This window comes from Vespa mandarinia, chromosome 3 (genome assembly GCF_050613455.1).
Source record: "Vespa mandarinia isolate Hongniang chromosome 3, ASM5061345v1, whole genome shotgun sequence".
Classification (NCBI taxonomy): domain Eukaryota; kingdom Metazoa; phylum Arthropoda; class Insecta; order Hymenoptera; family Vespidae; genus Vespa; species Vespa mandarinia.
The window spans coordinates 12,317,501-12,339,218 of NC_140812.1; the positions used below are offsets into that span (position 1 = coordinate 12,317,501).

Here is a 21,718-nt window from a genome sequence, read left to right on the forward strand (position 1 = left end):
ATTATATTAATATTATATTAATAATAATAATTATAATAATAATAATAATAATAAAAATGCTTAACAAGTTACTTTACCATTTCGATTGCGAATTCAAATAACCGAACGCGACCTTTTCGATATTCTTTTTTCTCTCATTTTCTTTGTTTTATACTAGTTCGCTCTAATATTCTCCTTTTTTTTTATATATATATATTTTCCAACGCGAAATATTATATATTTTTGAACAGGTTTTGTGACCTCTCGTATAGGATTTCTCTATCTTTTTGCGCGCTTTTGAAAACTTTGTCTAGTCTCATGATTCGCGAACGTACGAACAAAGAATGTCGAGTGGCGGTTGGCCAACGCGATATCCTTGAGAATCTTATATGTCTCATCGTGATTCACGAGGCTAAATCCTTTTTTTACTCTCTTCTTCCTTCCCCTTCTCCTTCTCTATATCCCTCCTCCCTCCCTCTTTTATAAAATCTACCCAATTACAATCGTAGTGCTTTACTTAAAAGAAGTAGAAGTAGATAGATATAGATCGTTCGGATATCTATCAATCGATGGAAAAATGTATTTTATTTATGGAAAAAAGTATTCTATAAAATGAGTTGCAAAATAAAACTCTTGATTCGTTCTAGGTTTATAATTTAGTTTCATTTAATATAATTTTTATTAGATTTCCCTTTGCTCTTGTTATACGCGCAAATGACTAGCTGTATATATAATTGTTTTTTTTTAACGGTTTAAATCGATTTCTAATGACTTCTTTGGTCGCAGCATTACGAATTATTAATTCGGTATTGATGTTACATATCCTAAAAGGAATATTAGATTATAATCGAATGGTTCCCTTGATGTAGTAATAATCTTTATACGCTTGGTGTATATATATATTATATATATGTACACACAAGCACACACTGACGATAGAAAAGAGAACAAAATAAAAGGAACTTTGGATACATGGCGTTTTGAGATTCGAAGAAAGAACTTTTGGAAAAAAAAAAAAACAAGAAAAAAAAAAGTTAATGACCGTAAGAAAAGTTAGCAAATTTGTTGATTTCAAAAATTCGAATGCAATGCTCGATATATTATACGTTGTAATTAAATAAAGAGGAAAAAAGAAAGAAGAACAAGTATAAAAAAGATCCGACGTATTTTTTGAACAATCCAATATTTACTACGGAAAATAGGCAAGAATGTAATGCGATCATTTTAGATCTAAGCTCTTGCTAAATAAGGCAAGATACGTACTTTCAATCTCATAATTTATACAGAACGAATTAACCTTACCGCAAATTTGTCTTCTCCCTATTTTTCTTTTTTTATAAGTATCTATGTATGTATGTATGTATCTATGTATGTACATACAAAAAGGGCGATTGCGAATAATCGTTTCTTGAAAACAAAATTTCAGTGACGCCTATCAAGAAATATGTATAATGGGCGTTTCGACGATTAAACAAATCGTTCGTTCGTGTTACGTGAATTTCCTGAAAAACGCGATAAGAAAACGATGAATAAGCAAAAGCATTTTTTCTCTCTTTTTTTTTTTATTATTATTTTTTTTTCTTTTTTTTTCTTTTTTCTTTTTTCTTTTTTTTTTTTTTTTTTTTTTTTTTTTTTAATAGAATTTTTCAAAGTTCGAAATCCATTGTTTGTAACTCGACCGACAGTTTTTAATTTCCTTTCTTTTTTTATTCTTTTTTATTTATTTTTTACTTTTTTTTTTTTTTTTTTTTTTTTTTTAAACTTTTTTTTCCCTTTTTCTTTTGGCACGCCCCTCGACATTTGTTTTCCTTTCGCAATCGCGATTGTAATCTATCGAGCTATTGATATATTGCTATTTGCGATTTAATTTAAAATGAAATTGCTCTGGTATTGCTTTATAATATTTCTATTTGATTGATTCGTGCAGAATTGTAAGCTATTACTTTCGTTTGTTCAATTTTCTCTCTCTTTTTCTCTTTCATACAAACTTATACACACGTAACCAACACTCACTCTTTTTTCTCTTCTCTCTCTCTCTCTCTCTCTCTCTCTCTCTCTCTCTCTCTCTCTCTCTCTCTCTCTCTCTCTCTCTCTTCTTTTTAATCATTTATTGCTGTGAGTTTTTGATGCGGAGATGTAAAAAAATACGTAGAAGTTCAACATGGAATACTATCGTGCATAAATTTTTGATTAGATCATCTACTTTGCTCGTCCATTCGAGTTTTCTAAATTTGTCAATACGTATACTTAATATTAGAGACTATGAATTTGATAATCGTCAAATACGATGAAATTTAACGAACAATAACAAATTTTGTTTCATGCTCGCAATTCTTTGATTGCATTTTCAAGTCTCTAAATTTCTCATTATTATTCGGCTATTATTCGGTTCTACGATATCTACATGATTATTGCAAGGATCACGGACATACTTATTGCAATGATTATATATATATATACATATGTATATATATGTATATATATGTATATATATGTACTAATATAAATATACATATACATATATATACGTATATATACATACATATACATGTATATGTATGTATGTATATGGAAAATCGTCTTTTTCTACTTCAGACAAAACGATCTACGATTCATATCCGGTCGCTTAGTGCATTTAATTGAATCGTTAGTACGGCTATATATGTACTGTAATGTAATATATATATATATATATATATATATATATATATATATATATAAAATTTAAAAACTACGAATTAATGCATCTCATGTAGAAGGGTATATATGCGAGAAGGAACTCTGTGGTAAAACTTGATGATATATCGAATAAAATATTCTTTCTTCAAGTTCTAGAAAAACGCTATGCTAATTATAAGCTCTCTCTTTACTTCCTAGGAATGAACGATATCGAAAGGCTTCGAGCTTTTGGTAGCGCTAGAGGAAAGTGAAACGCGGATAAAGATGAATCGATCCTAAATTACCTTTTAAATAAGGGATCCATGAACCGTGGCTTCCATAGATAGATGAATAGACGATATGCTTTATAACTAAGGTAATAAGTATTAAATTAATTGTCCTATTAAGTCTTTCGTCGTTTCGTAACGAAATTAGAAGAGAATCGCGTCTGGTCCCGCCGAGGAAGAGAACGGAAATAATGCGACTTAAACGATCGTACTTACCTGTGTCTTTTCGGTATATAACGCATTTTTTTTCTCTCTTTTTTTTTCCTTTTTTTTTCCCCCCCCCCCTTTTATTTTCCTCTTAGTCCTCCCATCTCTCATATTGCCCTGAGTGTATGTTTGTACGTTATTATTTGCGTTTTTTTCCCATTATTGATACTACACGCGAGACCAAACGACAACACGACGACTTCCATTTTACCCTCGATAAAGAAGACGCGAGTCTAACGTGAGAAAAATTTCATCGATCAAGAGGAACTTCCTCCATATTGGTAACGTTACCGAACTGTTGAAAGCCATTCTTGAATATACGTCCTCGACTGGTGCCGGCCTTCGTTTGATCAAGAAGCGTCACGTTATCTTCGAATTCTCGAACCCACCGAGCGGTCTCGTTGCCCCAATGAAAACGTATCGGTGCAGCGTGATGATAGACCTTCTTAATTCCTAGATTACGTATCTCGACACCCTCCTCGGAGTGATAAAAGGATTTCTCACAAAAGTCCTGACCCAGAAAAGGTTCCAATTCAGCGACGATCTCCATGAAGGTTGGACGATCGTTCGGCCGCCACTTGAAACACTTCTCCATGATTTTTTGAATATTTTCCGGACAGTTTCTTGGTATACCGAGGGAACCTTTGTGCAAAACGTAATTCAATACCTCCTCGTTGGAAAAGCCTTGATATGGTATTTCAGCGAGCGTTAATATCTCATAGAGTACTACACCGAACGACCAAACGTCCGAGTCTGACGTGAAAACACCGTCCGAAAGATTCTCCGGTGCCATCCATCTTATCGGCAAAAGTCCCTTCTTACCGATTTTATAATAATCGGTCTCGTATATATCTCTGGCCATGCCAAAATCTCCAATCTTGCAAACCAAATCCTTTGAGACCATGCAATTTCTGGCAGCCAGATCACGATGAACGAATTTCTTCGATTCCAAATAAGCCATCCCATCAGCTATCTCAGCCGCCATTCTTATTATTCTCGATGCGTTCGGTACGAAATGTGTGTCTCGTATACGTCGCAAATATGTCTTCAAATCTCCGTTCTCCATTAGTTCCATTACGACGAATGGTGGATTCCCAATGCTAACGACTCCTAACAATTTAATTACGTGAAAGGTTGAGAAATTTTTCATTACCGAGGCCTCATTCAAAAACTCATTCTTTTCGCGCTCACTGGCCGTCTCAGAGATCGTCTTTATCGCTACGTCGATGGTATTGTCCAAACGGCCACGACACACCATTCCAAAATTACCAAGGCCAAGCTCTTCCAATATCTCAACGCTTTCTCTAGGTACCTCCCAACTGTCGATAGTATACTTTGTCTCAATGTAATCAGGATTTACGCTTGCTATCAATCTCTCTTGCTTCTTCTTCTTTTGACGATTTCTAAGATAAATATATCCAATTATGGTGAAAACGATGAAGAAGCCAAAGATCAGCAATGATATTAATACTACTGGATTATCATTAAGTAGTCCAACGGAAAAATAAATCGTCTCGGAGAAATTACCATCGCCAGCTAACGAGGTCGAACGTACCCGGAGACTGTAATGACCTGGGCTTAAGTTTTTAATCTCGTGAGTCTTACGTTCGTCGCCACGTCCTACGTACGGTATACACTCCGTACTTTTCTTCGCATCTTTAACATCTAAATTCGTATACTCGATCGTATAGCTCAGAGTGAGTGCATTGGGATTTCTAACGGTATCCCAAGAAATCTCGACGATCGAATTGTTGGTTATGTGTGTTATGACGTTGCCCACGTCGTCGGCCTTTTCGCGTCTCTTCGTTCGCGCGTTGGTATATTGAATGGACGAGCACATTTGTAAATCGTCCCGAAGTTTGACTCCGCAAGCAGCAACGGAAATGGTATACAAAGAGAAGTGTCGTAGATTCTTCAAATGAAATGAATTTTCCTTGGCGCTGACGTTATAGACGAACGTTTCCTCGTCAATACCCAACGGCTCGTTTCTCAATCCATATTCGGATTCGTTCATTGAGTTGTACCTGTTGAAAACGCAATAATCTTTCCAACCGGTGGAAATGTGACTTATCCTGAGATTTTGATCGCAAAGTATCTCGAACTTTTTCGACGTTGGCGGTTTAATCGACTCGTCCTTCGAACAGCAAGAGGACGGGCCGACGATCGGTACTTTAGCAGTAACTTCCTGTATTTCTTCGACTTCGGATTCATCGATAAGACCGTATTTACAGTAATCTCTAGTGGAAAGAAATTTCGCGTCCTCCGGTCTTAACAAACCGGATATCATGTAATAACCAATGGGACCATTTGGTTGCTCCGGTGGATTCCATTTGACCATAATCTCGGTATCGCTTATCGAAATAGAAACAACGTCGGTGGGCATAGAAGGTATGTCACTTTTCGTTCTGAAAAATATTATCTCCGATTGGCCAACGGGATTAATGAAGGAATTCGAAAAACTTTCGTTTCTCGTTGTAAAGGTTTTCACGTAAACGGCATATTTCGTGTACGGTTTAAGACCCGAAATGTGTTTCGATACAGTTTTCAGGAGCAACGAATTCCCATTGGGTATGTCAACGTCAACGATCTGCCAAGTATTATTACCACAGGCGTTAGCTTCGTAAGTGATGTTTTCATTTTCGGTCTCTATGTAACTCAATAGATAGCTCAATAATTGCTGTTCCTTAGGTGGCTTGTAACTGTCCCAAATCAGATTCACATAACTCGAGCCTTTTTCTTTGACCGTGATATTTATGTTGACGACATTGCATGCTACTTTTTCCCCATTTGATTCCGGTTGTACCTCGAGATTGCTAAGATCCGTTATACCTACCATTTGGCCAAGCTGTTCGATCTTTGATATACAAAGTTTTGGATTGTAATGAAAGAACAATCTGCCGTTTTGTATATCGATCTTCTGCGACGGCGGAAAGAGATTCGAAAGATTTGGATTATCCAATACGATTAAGCTCGCATTGTTTATGTCCAATTTTTCGCCCTTGATGATCTTGAGTTTTTTGAAGAAGCCCAACGACGTGATTGGAAAGGAGTGAGTCACCTTGAGGTATTCGGTAATCTCCTCGATCAGGCCAAAAGCTTCGGTTAATTCTTGCATGATGTTCGGATTACCGTTTCTTATTTGGAATTCCAAAGCCCCGTTTACCACCGTCGTCCCTCGAAACACTTGAGCGTCCGAGATGTGCCTTATGATGGCACTCTTTCCTATCTTACGACATCTATCCTTGCAAACTCGACAGGTTATCATCTATGAGAGGAACATCATATAATTTATTATCAACGGGATTTATAAGAGGGATTTGAAAGATGAATTGTCATATCGAAAATCCATACCTTGTTCTCGTCGATGTGATCCTCGTATCCCTCGGGGCATTGCGTTAGGCAGGAACCATTAAAGGGTCGCCATTTTTGTTCGTCCTCGATTTTCGATATTTTCCGTAAGTGATTAATTTTCAGACATTCGGCTTTCGTTATACATCGCCTTGCTATATAGGCGTATCTGTAAAAAAAAAAAAAGAAAAAACGCGAGAGAATGACGAGTGTCGAATTAACTCGATAACGAAAGAACGCGGATGGAACGTGGTTTGTACGTTCTCTTCCGAGGTATATTCTAACGAGGTAACCTCGTTAGAACGTGACTTACAAATGATCCGGACAATTCTCGACGCATTTCCCTTCGTGCCGATAATGTTTACAGACGTAGCAATCGCTCTCCGTTATACCGTAACATTCTCCAAGGCACTGATGGTGACACTTCGTTTTATTCGTTACTTGACAATGTTGGGCCGTCCAACAATAACCGTCGGGACATTGCGAGCAACTTGGACACGAACTTTCATTGCTATTATCCTTGATAAAATTGTCCCCGGCCGTAACGATAGCGTCCCAATTTAATGTATTGGTGTAACACAAGGCTGGATTTTTCTCGATCCTTACCCCACCCCTCGAGATTTTCGTCAGTTTTCTTAAGCCGATCTGTGAAGAAACATTAGAGTGAAGGGAAACATTAGAAAAGGCTATCTTCAGCCGGTCGAGGGGGGGGACGACCGTAATGTCCGATTAATTCAATTAACCGATTAAACTTGTCACTTGACCCCGTCGATTAACCGATACTCTTGAACAAATTGGAGCAAACCTTCGAACCGGCGTAATCAACTTTTCTTTGGCGTGGGAATGACGGACGATCGCGATTGATCTCGTACGACAAGGACGACTACTACTTACTGACTCATCGTACCACGACGAGACATTTTACGAGCAAGTTAGAGTCTAATGCAATCTCACGGTAAACTATCCGGTGAACGTTATCAATCATAACCAATTAAATTTAATGGTTACACTGTAATTCTGAGAAAAATTCTGCAATCTCACCTCCTGCAGGTTTTGCATTTCGTATACCATAAATGCATAATCTGTAAGCAGTATATTCCCTCTGATGGTTTCGAGATTCGGGAAGAGATTGTTCAGGCTCTTCAATCCGTAAACGCGATAGAGTAGAAGATAACCAGTGATCTCTCGTAGCTTCGGAAATGTACGGTTTTGAAAGTCGGCCTCGGTATTGTTCTCGATCAAAACGATCTGTAGAAAGCCCTCGATCACGTGACAATTTTCAAGTATATCGAAGTTGTAAACATTGTTTCTAATGTCAATGCTCTGACATATACCATCGCCTATCGTTACGTTTTTAGTTCTTCGACTGTTCTCACGCATCTCCTCGCTAGATTTTCCCCGTGATTTCGATGAGTGCGAGGAATATTGATAGCTTTTGCTCGAACCGGTGGTGTCTACCGGCCTGAAATTGATTGACATTCTTCAATTGACATTCGATCGGAGAGAAAAATGAAAAAGTTTCAAAATAGCATTTTGACCTATAAACAGAAAATACCTGTTAGAATCGATGGCCCTGTTGTTCCTATAAACGGTGAACTTGTGTTCATCCTCAAAGAATTCATCGATTCTACTTGTCCTCCTGTTTGCGACGTAATCTGGCTCGTACTTGCCCTTGGCTGTTTTATCCCGATGCTTGCTCCAAGCCATCGACCATCTCTTTTGTTGTTGGCAGATTGCCAGAGGCGCCAGGACACAGAGTAACACGAGCACTAGCTTCATCCTTGTCATCTTCTTGTCTCATGGACACCAGGCTACTACTACTACTGCTGCTGCTGCTGCTGCTGCTGCTGCTGCTGCTGCCGTTGCTGGTGATGGTCCTTTTGCTTCTGCTAGCTCCACGATTCTCTCTATCTCTCGCTAACACCGTTTCTTGCTTCTCCCCCACCCCTCTCTCTCTCTTTCTCTACACACACATATTACACAGACACATATGCTTTCAACTTTGCTTTGCTCTCCTTCTTCCTCTTCCTCTCAAACGTCCTCCTCTTCCTCCTCCTTCTCTTTCTCTTTCTCCTTCTATCGTCGCAGACAACTAATCGTTCTCTCGCTGGAAGGTGCCTATCGACTTCTACCGGTGCAACTCTATTCCAATAGGATCGCAGAGATCTCGTCAGCAACATTCAAAATCCTTTATGAATTTAGAGTATCTCTTTCTCTCCCTCCCTCCCTCCCTCTCTCTTTCTCTCTCTCTCTCTCTCTCTCTCTCTCTCTCTCTCTCTCTCTCTCTCTCTCTCTCTCTCTCTCTCTCTCTTTCTCTCCCTCTTCTTGACGCCTTTCCGAACACCGAAACAATTTCTTCGATATTCCACAATTTCTAATCGTATTTGAACGCACTTAGAAAAGCTTCTTGTTGAAGATGAAGTACTTCTTCGACCCCATTATACCTGTCTAACCATTTATTCGTCTGAAAAGAAGAAAAAAAAGAAAAATAAGAAAACTGATGTACTTCCTTTCATCTTAAATATTAAATTTTATCGTTCGCAAAAGAACAGATTTTCACACTTGAAAACCTGTAAATAATTTTTTGAATGTACTATTCAATAACTCAAGGGTAGTCAGAACAACGTAATATATACTAGCTTAATATCCATATATCAATATTTCATGAGTGTTATGACATAATTTATTATATATCATTTTCTGGTATAATTGCACCTATCGTTAATTGCTCTTGAAATGAGCTTTGGTGAAAGTTGAATGTGAATGAAAACCGGACGGTCGAGAATGTATTTCGTATGTGCCTGTGTATAAAATTTTTCGTCAATTTCGACGAAGAAAAAAATATATGGAACTATTCAAATGCAATTTGAAATAGAATTATTTTTTATAAGCGCAGCGTAAGAGGGCACACAAGTTGCAAAGTGTCAAGTATCAAGTTCATCGTGTAAATTAATAATTAATAATTAATAATAATTATGACAACAAAGATAATAAATATTATTGTTGAGAAAATGTGACAAAAGTGACTCAAGAAATTAATGTTTTTAGCCAAGATAAGTGGATTGAATTTACGACAGCGATCCTCCTAAGAGTCCCTCGTAACGCTTAACATCGTAGAAAATGATGGCGTATATACGCGTCCCTTGTAATACGAAGCTAAGCAAGACGTGGAAAATATAAGACAGTTAAATCCTAACAGTGTCTGGTATAACTGATAATGAATAGGTATAAACTGACTAATGGAAATCTGCGAATGTTATTTTTAATAATCGTTAAACACGATTACTCTCGGAGCTATTGCTTCTTTTTCGATCGATCGTGAACGAGTTTGAAGGATTATAAGATTATAGAAAGTAACAAATATAAATCCATTGACATAAGATAAGTTGGATTGAACAGGAGAGACCTTGAGTCTGGTTCGATACATACGTCTTACACGTGAATTGATTAGATCGGCTCGTGTCTAATGACTTTATCCTGATTTTTTTAGATTATCTCGTTGATCTCCGATAATTATGATATGGGCCAAAATTAAGATGCAAATTAATCGATATGTCAAAGTGCCGATAATTTATGTTCAAAAATAAATCGTGGAAATGTGAAAAACCGATTTTATTAGAGCTTTGCCGATCGATGGAAACGAATACAATGCCGCCATCGCTTTCTAAATTTAAAAGAAAAAACTGACGATATCGACATATTTACTATTATCTACGATATATGATTAATGGACTCGAAATAGATGGGTATCAAAACGTAAGTTCGAGTTCTATAACGCGATCTTTTACGAGAAGCAGTTATCTCGCTGGAGGGTAAAAGTCCACAGGGGAAGCACGCACGTTGCTTCCTTTATCCTATATTCCTATATGAAAGTGAAATCATCGTGAACTTAAACGTTATTTAACTTAAATGCGTAGGCACAAGCGAAAAAAAAACGAGGAAGAACCTATTCATTATTTCTCGGACGATAGATAATGATAACGGACGGATAAATAATGGATTTAGGTTCATGCCCACAAGCAAAATCTCACGTATTATATTGTACTACATCAATCGAAGGTACGGGCTCATTAAAAGTCCGAATTGATTCTCTCTCTCTCTCTCTCTCTCTCTCTCTCTCTCTCTCTCTCTCTCTCTCTCTCTCTCTCTGCGATCATTAATATATTAATTAATATGAATCGTAAATTTCATTCGCTAGAAATGAAATTTTCTCAAACTCAACGTTACTCGTCGAAATGCATTCATTAGTTCTGAAACAACGTAACACTCCGTATTATGTATGCATAAGAGCAGCCAAATAGAAAGAGCTCTTTTCGATGGACTTTTCATTCCCTCTATTTTATATCGAAAAGTACGAATTAACGATTTAGCCGAGAGTAATCCAGCGATAAAGTCGTTGCAACGAGAGCAACAATAGAAGCTTCCGCCAAATTTATTCAAAAGACTTCCGAGTAATCGAAGTCTCTTTACGTTTTACGCTAATGCACGTAAAGATACGCGAATTTGATATGGGAATAGACCGAGAATTAAATCGAATATTTATATAGATTGGATAATCCCTGATATCGCGAGCAATTTTCTACAATCTCGAAATTTCTTTTTTCTTTCCTTTTTTAAGCGAAAAAGATTCTTATATTCTGTACAAAAAGCGAGCGAGAGAGAGAAAGAGAGAGAGAGGTGGGGCGAAACGTCGATTAAAAAAAGAAAAAAGAAAAAAGAAAAAAGAAAAAAGAAAAAAGGGAATATTACAAGGCGAGATTCGCATGCGCTCGATACACGAACGATTGAACGCTTTTAAAGCGGATGTGACGTTTCATACTGCAATACGAATTCAACCGAAATGTTTGCTTTTTCGTTTGATTTCCTTGTTTTATTGTTGAAAAACGAATTGAACGAACAGAAATCTTTTTCACCTGCGACGAGAGTTTAATGGTAAAGTTTAATGATAGCAATGAGCATAATTGAGTTTAAATTCTAAAACAAAATCAAAATTGTAAAATTTATAGGGCGATAAATGAGATTGGTACCGCATTGATATGGCCAAATAATCGCGTATTTTGTAAACGTGCGTTTACGTATATAATAGCACAAATTACATATTGTATATTCAAAGAGAAATATAAGCAAAAATATCGCGTACAATTACATTTGAATTTGATCAACTTTGCGAATTAACGTATTCAATCGATTGACGTGGCATATGTATATGGACTTACACACGTAACGTTACTCGCTCCGTCAATACCACGAGGTCAATTACGATGATACGTAGGAAGGTTTTTTTTCGCATTAAACGCGTCGTCGCTTCCGGTTTCGGTTTTCGTGAAAATTTGCAAATATGGAGAATATAGATAATCTAAAAAAGAGATTCTCTCTCTTTCTCTTACATTTGCATGCACGTATGTATCATCCACATATGTAATTAAACGTAAACATATAATTTATTAATAATTCATTTCGTATTTTTATCGTACTGTAAAATGTCAACTCATACACCTATATACTTATCTTGTCACACGCTTCCTAGGTTACGCGATCACCAAACGAATATTTTAGAATGGCACTGACTCTGCTTGAACATATTTTTATTCTAGTAATAAGAAAGAAGAGAGAGAAAAAAGAAAACAGGACAAAAAAGGGGGGAGAGAGGAAAAAAGAAGAAGAAACAAGACATTTGCGTGTAACAATGTTGGCGCAGCACGATTGCTCAACGGCACCTTGCAGATAATTAAACGTTCCGCGTTATTAGCAATCCAGACGCCACTGTTCGTTGCTAACTTGTGTCGAGTTCGCTTCTTATTTTTCTTTTTTTTTTCTTTTTCCTACCCTACCCTTCCCTTCCCTTCCTTTTAAATGTAACGACTATATGTGAAAGACGATGCGAGAAGGAATGTGATCGTCATGTCTCCGTTCGTGTATCGAATATCCAATGCCAAATAGTAGTCGATCCTTGCGATGAAGGCAGATCGATTCGAGCGATAATTTTAATCGGGTTCGTTGTCCCTTTTCGTTTTATTTATAAAACGAAATTGTATTATACATCAAAGATACGAAGTTTCTAACTTGGTCTCTATCGTACATTTTTTATTTATCTGTCTATTTATTCATCTATCTCTTTCTTATCTGATTATTTAATGAGAAAGGAAGAAACGGAAATAAGAAACGAGCCCATTAATTTTTCATTTGAAATTTCATTCAAATTATCCCGAGAATATATAATTGGGTTTATTCGTCTCTAATGGTTTATTAAAGACGTTTTATTTTCAAAGTAAAACATGTCGTCGTCATCGTCGTCGTAACTCATAGCGTGACAATTTTCTTGTCAAATAGCCAAGGAAAAATATTTCCCTTTTTTCGAGGTCTCTTTCTAATGCACGAAAATACGCTTCTTGACTAACACACTCGGCTTTATGCTTATCTTCGACACTATCATTTTTTTTCTTTCCCTTTTTCGTTCCCCATTTTTCGTAAAAGATACTCGTATACTTTTTATACGAGCCTGTTGATACGTAGACGTAATATTTTACGAAGATATCACGCGTTAAATCGTAACGATATTTAACATATTTTGAGGTTGTTTAAAAAAAAAGAAAAAGAAAAAGAAAAAGAAAAAAAAAAACGTATTTTATTTTCGAATATCTCTTTTTTTCGCAAAGATACGAACGTGTGCAAAACTGTAAGAAAATATTTCTAGGAAACCACTATTGCTGTTTTCGAATCCACAAGAAGCCTTCTGATCTTCCTCGCCCACGCACGACCCTTTAAGGTCCCAAACATCCGCAAGGCGTATGAGACGTCCTGCCGTTTCACGAGCTACCTTTTATCGTTCTTTCTTTCTTCTTATCTTTTTCTTTTCTTTATGAGCGCGAATGGAGTCCCTTTTATAGTTAAAACGACCAAAAAAGGTTGAATCTCATTAAATCACAGGAAAATATTTGTCAATTTTCACTGTTAATCGATCGAGCGTGTTAAGAAGCGAAATGATTCGATACTCGTGCAAAATTCGAGTAAGGAAAGGTACGACACGAAGGGAGCCGCAAAAATACATTAGTTTGAACGACGAGGAGAAGGCTGGATTTTCTCTCGTCGAAATGTTTAAGAGGATTGATATTGCGAAGCGTACGTACTTGAAAGATGAAAGGGAAGTGCCGAGGAGACTGTCGTTAACGAGAACGACAACAGCAAGCCGCGTTCGTTCTTAAAATAAAATAGGTGCAAGGAACAGAGAAAATGGATAGACGGACAAGCCTCGGAGAAGTTTTAGCGTCACGCGCTGTTTAAGTTTTATTATACATCTGTCACGCCGCGGAATCGGCGAATACTACGAAAAATCTTCATAAAACCATCACCTTGACGGAGTAAGTAATTTTAAAATAACGACCGTGTACGTCAAGTAAGAGGCAATAAAACAGACAGATTTTACTCGAATAGCCTCCGATAAATTATGAGGAGGACGACCACGGCAGTAGTAACTGTAATAACAATAATAGTAAATAGATAATCCGATGGACATTGGTAATTATTATACGTCGTGCTGAGTTTACTTACTTCGCGTTCTTTGAATGAGCGGAAAGGAAAAAATGATCGATCGATCGATCGATCGATCAAATTGCCGGCAATTCGGATTAAATCGAGTTTATTCCCGTTCTATACACGTGTATGTATATCGACCGCTGCCGTCGCCATCTCCTCCGTTTCTCTTTCATCGATGTAGGTTTCTCTTCTCCTTCTTTTCTATGTCGAAAGCACGATATTACTGGCCGTGTTTACACGAAGACGACGGACATGGAGAGAATGAGAAAAACAGAGAGAGAGAATATACCGGAGTATTAACGTGGTATATTCACAAATGGAGAGCCTCCTTCTCCTTCTCCTCCTTCTCTCCCTTTCTCTTATCTCGCATTACGCAATCCGACCATTCTTTTATTATCTTGTTTATTTTTTTTCCTTCTACCTTCGAACCAATCCAACTCGGACAGTGATCCGAATATTATATCATTCTAGTCCATTTACAAATTTCGATGAAAAATAAAAGAGATTGTGAATTGTTTTAAATCAAATTCATTCAAATTCAGAACAACCTCCAAATAATATTTTCTTTTTTTTTTTTTCTGCTTCTTCTTTTTTTCAAAACCGTCACATGATTTTCTAACAAGCGAGAGTAGAAGATGAAAAGGGAGAGGGAGAAGAGAACATCATTCTAACGCGTCGACGACGACGACGACGACGACGACGACGACGACGACGACGACGACGACGACGTCGACTATGACGACAATGAGCAAAGTTTTCCGCGTAAACAACGGATATACATCTGCACGTAGCCTCGTTAAAGTGATGGTTACGTCAGATTTTTATTTTTCCGCGCTCTCTCTCCCTTTCTCTCTCTTTTTTCGTGGATAACTAAGACCGCCACGCTATGTCTTATGTCGTAAAGATAGCTAAGTTATAATAATCAAATTACATAAATAACATTTAAATTATCTAGAGGAATTATCAAACTTTCCAAACGAGTCGATATTATAACACGCCTACATAAAGGGATTTAAAAATGGCGCAGTCTCGATTGGTCTCTTTAAAAAGAAACTATCGATACGGCAAATTATACCGTGTATTTAAATTTTAAAACGACGTATACGCTGAACATTTCGAATCATTATTCTTGTAAATCGACGTAATTACGCTCGTTAATCATTGGAATTACGTCGTATTTGCGTGAGAAAATTTGACTAGGTGACGTCACTTGGGAGGTCACCATCGATCGCGGGACTAGTTTCATCGTCTTTAAACTTCATCAAGGATGCTGTCGGACTTTTTATGCGAACTTCTTACGGTACTATATCGATTCTCTTTCTTTTTCTTCTTTATCTATCGTTTGCACACGCGCACACACGCGCACATTCACTAATTTGCATTTAAAATTAATGTTTAAAGGCCGGCGACCTGAACGGTGAGTAAACGATCAACGATCGATTCACATTCGATCGACTCATTGGAAACAACTCGCTCTCGGCGACAACAAAATCTCCTCTCTCTCTCTCTCTCTCTCTCTCTCTCTCTATCTATCTATTTCTTTCTTGCTTTCTAGAATCAGTCACTCTCTCTCTCTCAACACTTGCCAACGAAGAATATTATTTCAATAATCTAACTAACGGTGTTGTAATATCACTTAATCGCTAATTACATTTTCTCCCAGGCATTTTACGAAAGTACTTTTTGACCACCTACAGACCTCGCCAAGTGAAACTACAAGGAACATAAAGCAAAATAAGAAACACTGCCAAGAGGAAAGAAGAAAAAGAAAAAGAGAAAGAGAGAGATTCAACCGGTTCGCAAATAACCACACGCAATATCCTCTTTGAACATCACTCAGGTTATATTGCCCATTTTACAATGGCATCCTTCCTTCATTCGTCCATCGCAAAGAACAGAGCCGACTAATAACCAAGACGGATTGTGGTTAATGAGAAAGAAACGAAACGTTTACTCACTCGGAAAGGCAGAATATATTTTCTTTTAAGGAAAAAAATAAAACCACGTCGAAGTATAATAGGTATGTAGATGATAGGATGGGCGGATGGAAGGACCGACGGACGGGTAGATGAGATGGATGGATGGATAGAAAAATAGATAGATTCTGACGCGACAATCGTAAACGATCAACGTTGAGATTTTTGGCTGAAGGCTTTGGCGATACGGATGACGCATCGATAACAACCGATGTCCCACATAACTTTTAAGAACGAAAACTACTACTATTTCGTGTGTTCGCCCAACACATCAAAATATGTACCAAAGGAGAAGAGAGAGAGAGAGAGAGAGAGAGAGAGAGAAAGAGAGAACGAAGGTTATGCGTAATTACATATGCCGCGGATTGATGCCAAATGGCAAAATCGTTTACATTGACTACGGTACATGTGACACGCCATTTAACATTACCCCACATGAATGGAAAAAAAAAAAAAAAAATGATAAATAAATAAATAAATATCTAACGAAACGGTAGATATATCTGTTTTTGGTGACGCAGCGAATGTGTTAATGAGAGATCACATATTTTTCTTTCACCGAAAACCTTGTCAATGAGATAAACGTATTACGCGTCGGATATCAATACGCGGAACAAAACAAATACATACATATGTATATCTATAAACTAGCACGAACAAAATGAACATTTAAGAGTGACGTCGACGACGACGACGATAACGATCTTCCGGAAGATTGGAAAAATGCTTTCGCAATGTATATAAGTACTTAATAGTTGTTAGCGATTCTTTTTGTTAACGAGTTCAAAGGTTACATCAAAAGATATCTCCCCGTTGGATTTCGATCAGACATAAACTTATCTTCCATACATACGTACTTGTATAAAAGCATGTTAGAAAAAAGAGAAACGAATAACGTGATCGTCTGTATAATAGTGTTTCCATCGATCAGAACGAAAGGAACACAAGAAGTTACACGATTTATGTAACTGTTGGCTACTTATCGAGTAAATTTTCTCTTTCATTCGCTTTCTTTTCAAACGAGAGAAAAAAGAAGGATTAGATCGCGTGCTCGTACGATGAATAAGTCTTGCTTCAAGTTGGTATCACGTAGAAATAAAGAGAAAAGGGGGAAGTACGCGCCGTAAAAAGGGAGCACTTCGTCGAAGGTCAAATTCTCGAGGGGAAAAAAAATATAGATGAATAATGTGCATATGTACATATATGCAGAAATACATATACATATACATATATATATATATATATATACACATAAAAGAGAGAACGAGAGAAAATGAGAGAGAAAGTTAGATCACACGTTTATTTACTTAGTTCCACCTTCGAACAGGTTGTCGCGCGTACACTTCGCGATGGAATGCAAGTTATTTCGAGAAGACAGAAAAACACAGACGGGAGGGGAGGAGAGAGAGATAGAGAGAGAGAGAGAGAGAGAGAGAGAGAGAGAGGAAGGGAGGGAGGGAGGGAGGGAGAGAGAAAGAGTTATACGATCTCGCGCGCGTACCTTAACTCGTTCTCGTTGCCTCAAGATATCCGCATAATTGCGTTCCAAACGAGGAAAAAACCTGCGAAATATACGTGCACGCGAGAAATACCTATAAATATAAATGTGTCCAAGACACATTTTTATGCATTACGGGACACGTGCGCGATATAGATAGAAAGAGATAACTTAATAAAATTAAAGGAAATGATGCGCCTATCATACAAATCCATCAGCTTTAATTGCCTCTTTTTTATTTCCTTTTAAAAAAATCTTTCTCATTTACAATGCGAACGTCTGTATTATCGATAAGATGGATAGAATGATACACAGAAAGAGAGAGAGTTAGCGGAAGGGGAATGAACGCGTAACCCGTATTTGTTGAAACTTTTACAGTCGACGTGTATATATGTAGTAAAAGAGAGAGCGGGGAGGGAGGGAGAGGGGGAGAAAAGATGAATAGACAAGAAGCGCACGTTACCCAAGTTGAAAACACGAGCCAGCGTTCCGGCCACTCGCCAATTCATATTTCTAACGATGCGTATAAGACGACCACCAAAGGAGGGAAGTAAGTAAGGAAGGTAGGAAGGAACGAAGGAAGGAAGGATAAAAAGAAGGAAGGGGAAGTGTTGAGAGTGCCGAGGAGCAACAAGAGAGAGAGAGAGAGAGAGAGAGAAGCCAAAGTTCTTTATAGATGGAAACTCAAAGCTCTCTTCTAGAATCTTACGGAGTTGCGTGTTGTAACAAATAGAATAAAATAAACTAGTATAGTATAGTAAGTATAGTAAGTACAGTATAGTATAGCATAGCATAGCATAGTATAGCATAGTATAGTATAGAAAGAAAGAGAAAGAAAGAAATGTACAAAAAATACAAACGCTATAATTCGGAGATTTAAAGAGAGCGAAAGAGAGAGAGGGAGGAAGGGAGGAAGGAAGACGAAGAAAGCAATGATAGGAAAGTCGAAAAAAGATAGGAAGAATCAAAAGAGAAGGGGCGGTGTTTGGGAATTGGGAGGGGGAAACGAACGGCACGTTTCGTATTGCGTAGTAAGCTTGAATGGATTACGTCACGCGTAGAGCGCGAGAGAGAGAGAGAGAGAGCCAGAGGGTAAAAGCGCACTCGGTGGACAACGCGCGTAAACGTACGATGGCGGTGACGGCCACGGCAACGGCAGCTTGTTTATAGAAATGCCATACTGTGATCTAAATGCCGTATACCTTCGCTAGGTTTCTCAGAATACGTTCCAAATGCCGCCATCGTCGTTGCCGTCACCTCCTCCTTATAGTCCTTCCTACTAATATATATATATATATATTTCTCTTTCTCTCTTCATTCCTATCTACCTTTTACGAATAAATTAATATACATGTAATTCGCGGTAATATTTATTATTCGCAAGCAAGATAAGTACGAGAATTCATAAATTCGTTACAAAAGTTTTTCTTTTTTTTTTTCTTTTTTCTTTCCCCCTCCCCTAACCCCGACGAAATATCCAACGTAGCGACGTTATAAAATATGTCTTTATAATATCGCATGGCAAGTAAATAACTACTTACATTTATATAGTAATCTTTTCCTGCTTGAACGTAGTCGTCGTCGTCGTCGTCTACAACGTAGTATTAGGTACGTACCCTCGTATAAGAGAAAACGATCGATCGCGTACGAACGGCGACGTTCTAACGCGCACTGCCTTGCTGTTCTTATGACGCAAAATTCAACAGACAGTCAGAAACAGAGAGAGAGAGAGAGAGAAAGAGAGAAAGAGAGAGAGAGAGAGAGAGAGAGAGAGAGAGAGAGAGAGAGAGAGGGAGAAAGCGTCTTTTTTACCACGTGTCTTTTTACCACATCGTACTTTCCACTCTCTCTCTCTTTCTCTTTTTTAATTATTAAAAATTGTCCAAATTAATTATCGATTTACTTATCATCATCTTCGTCAGTCTATGCTGCTCTAGCTCGAACATTATTCCCTTCGTCGTCGCCGTCGTCGTCGTCGTTGTCGTCGTCGTCCTCGTCGTCGTCGTCGTTGTCGTCGTTGTTGTCGTTGAAAACATTAGGACACGAGGATGCGTCTATATTGTCTCCTTTGGAGGATGAATTTCCAGTCTTCTTTGTCGCAACGTTCGCATCGAGCGGGAGCATTGTGAAACCCACGTGGTTGAGAAGGGAATGCGTTGTCGTGCGTCGAAGCACAGCACGAATCAGAGAATGAGTTGGTTCTATGTGTATATCCGTATGTGTGTACCAGCGCATATCACGTACTCACAGACAAATTCTTTCTCTCTCTCTTTCTTTCTCGCTCGTTCGCTCGTTCGTTCGTTGTCTCGTCGTACAAAGAGAACGATACGAGAGGTAAGTATACATTATAGGGATAAAAAGATTGAAATACACACTTGTACGCACATGGAGAGTGAGAGGGAGGGAGGGAGGGAGAGAGTGTAAGAGAGAGGGAAACAGAAAATATGACGAAGCAAACACTAAAAATCACGATATCGTCGAGGATCATCGGACTAACAAAAAAGTAAAAAAAAAACTTCCGTCGATTTATATATTTATGTCTCTATTACGAACGTCGTATATAGTTCTCGTCTGGCACCGTACGCGATTGGAAAAAAGTGTCAGAGAATGGGAAGGGAGTTAGGTTCGGTCGGTTGTGCGCGCGCGCACTCGCGCGCGACTAGCAAAGTATCCAAGGAGAAGGAGGAGGAAGCGACGTCGGTGGCGACGCAAGGAAGTGCCGTATATAGGACTATAATAGTATAAAACCACTTTTTCTTCCTTCTTCTAATTTTTCTTTGTCTTCCTTTTCCTTTTCTTCCTCGCAATGTTCTTCCTCTTTATCGTTGTACGAATTATTACTATTATTGGCGTCGGAATTGTTCGAACATGCGACACATCCTCGCGAAATGTTCCGTGCCGACCAACGAGTCAGCTGGTACTGATCGTCGAACATGATTGTCGGAGGCAGCGCGGCCAAAAGACCGACGCGACTTATACATGCACGTATGCATACACGTACTTGGAATCCCACTCTTTCTCTCTACGTATGTGTGTGTGTGTATGTGTATATATGCAAATATCTATTTGCCTATCCTTTTCTTTCTTTCTTTGTTTTTTTACACGACAACGATTTATAAACGTCAAGTGATTAAGTAAACGATTCTTTCGAAGACAAGAAATTTGCGATACGTTCGACCGAAAACGTTCACCGAGAGCTCTCGTCGCTCTCTCTTTCTTTCTCTCTGTCTCACACACTCTCTCTCTCCCTCTCTCTCTCTCTCTTTCTTTTTTTCTTTTCATAGGAATCCGACGTACACGCCACCGCTCGTACGTAGCTCTTAACTAATTTAATAACGTAGCAGTGTCATCGTGTCACCCTATCCTTTCGTTTACACTTCGATCGTTACACCTATTCTCTCGTTAGAATCGATTTTTGAAACGTCGAATTTCTAAAAAAGGTAATCGTTGATTTTACGTAATAGCCGAAAGACGATTATATAAATTCTATTCGATAAATTTCTTTTATTTTGACGAACCATTTTATTGTCGTACGAGAGATAGCACCCAGAGTATATACGATACTGCGTCCGGTAACAAGTTTTTTCCTTACCTCGCCTTTCTATCCTCTTAGCCAACTACCATTCTTCTTTTCCTCCCTACCACCATACAAACGCATCTTTCTCCTTACTTCGTATATAATGTCAAAGCGTTAGAAATCGCCTTAAGGTTCTCGATAAGCGACCATGTACGTGCTACGTTATTTTCTATTGCATCTCTCGACGAAGCCTCTATTTTACGGTTAATTTTGTATTAGCTTAGCGATGAGACCTCGAGGTTAAGTTTGAACGTCTTTCGGCTTTTTGTTTAGACAACTTCGTTTCTACATATGTACCGTTAATCCTAGTTGTAATTTTCACGTAATTTGCTTTAACTTATTCACATGACATCGTCATTCATGATTATTTAATAAAACTAAATTCGTACGCGCATAAATTTACCTCGAGGCTTTTTTAATATTGGAGATATAATAAACGATCGCAAATTATCCAGGGCCCGCGCAATTGACTCGACGTTGAATTTACCGATAGCTGTTCTACTCCCTTACTGAAAATAATATCTTCTTTACCGACCATTATATCAAGTTCGTCCATTGTAAACATCCCGTTTACGCTGACCAGCTTAGCATTTTCATTTTATCAGACTTTATTATACCTGAAATATTCTAGAATAGGAAAAGAAGAAACAAGCGA

General features: G+C 38.0%; 2 protein-coding genes across 4 annotated transcripts in view; both read right to left on the bottom strand.

Annotated features, from left to right (window-relative positions):
• Window positions 1-3,228, bottom strand: part of LOC118445108 (PI-PLC X domain-containing protein 1) — a 10,460-nt gene extending 7,232 nt beyond the window's left edge. For 2 of the 3 annotated variants that reach the window (XM_085655646.1, XM_085655649.1), the window contains exon 1: window positions 2,943-3,084. The gene's annotated coding sequence lies outside the window, so the exon portion shown is untranslated. Of the gene's footprint in view, window positions 1-2,942; window positions 3,085-3,140 lie in introns of those variants that run through there. The other variant, XM_085655648.1, reaches the window with a different exon arrangement.
• Window positions 2,053-19,170, bottom strand: LOC118445103 (insulin receptor). Its single transcript, XM_035874087.2, has 6 exons — window positions 19,028-19,170; window positions 8,035-8,943; window positions 7,521-7,941; window positions 6,793-7,124; window positions 6,483-6,648; window positions 2,053-6,396 (listed from the first exon to the last, which is right to left on the bottom strand). The coding sequence occupies exons 2-6, from the start codon at window positions 8,265-8,267 to the stop codon at window positions 3,382-3,384; spliced, it is 4,167 nt and encodes a 1,388-aa protein (XP_035729980.2). The 5' UTR covers window positions 8,268-8,943; window positions 19,028-19,170; the 3' UTR covers window positions 2,053-3,381.
• Between the last annotated feature and the right edge of the window lie 2,548 nt (window positions 19,171-21,718).

Coding starts and splice junctions, on each gene's coding strand:
- LOC118445103 (XM_035874087.2), bottom strand. CDS start 8,267: ATGACAAGGATGAAGCTAGTGCTCGTGTTACTCTGTGTCCTGGCGCCT. Junction 7,942..8,034: donor AGGGCCATCGATTCTAACAG/GTATTTTCTGTT, acceptor AATCAATTTCAG/GCCGGTAGACACCACCGGTT. Junction 7,125..7,520: donor AAATGCAAAACCTGCAGGAG/GTGAGATTGCAG, acceptor GTTTCTTCACAG/ATCGGCTTAAGAAAACTGAC.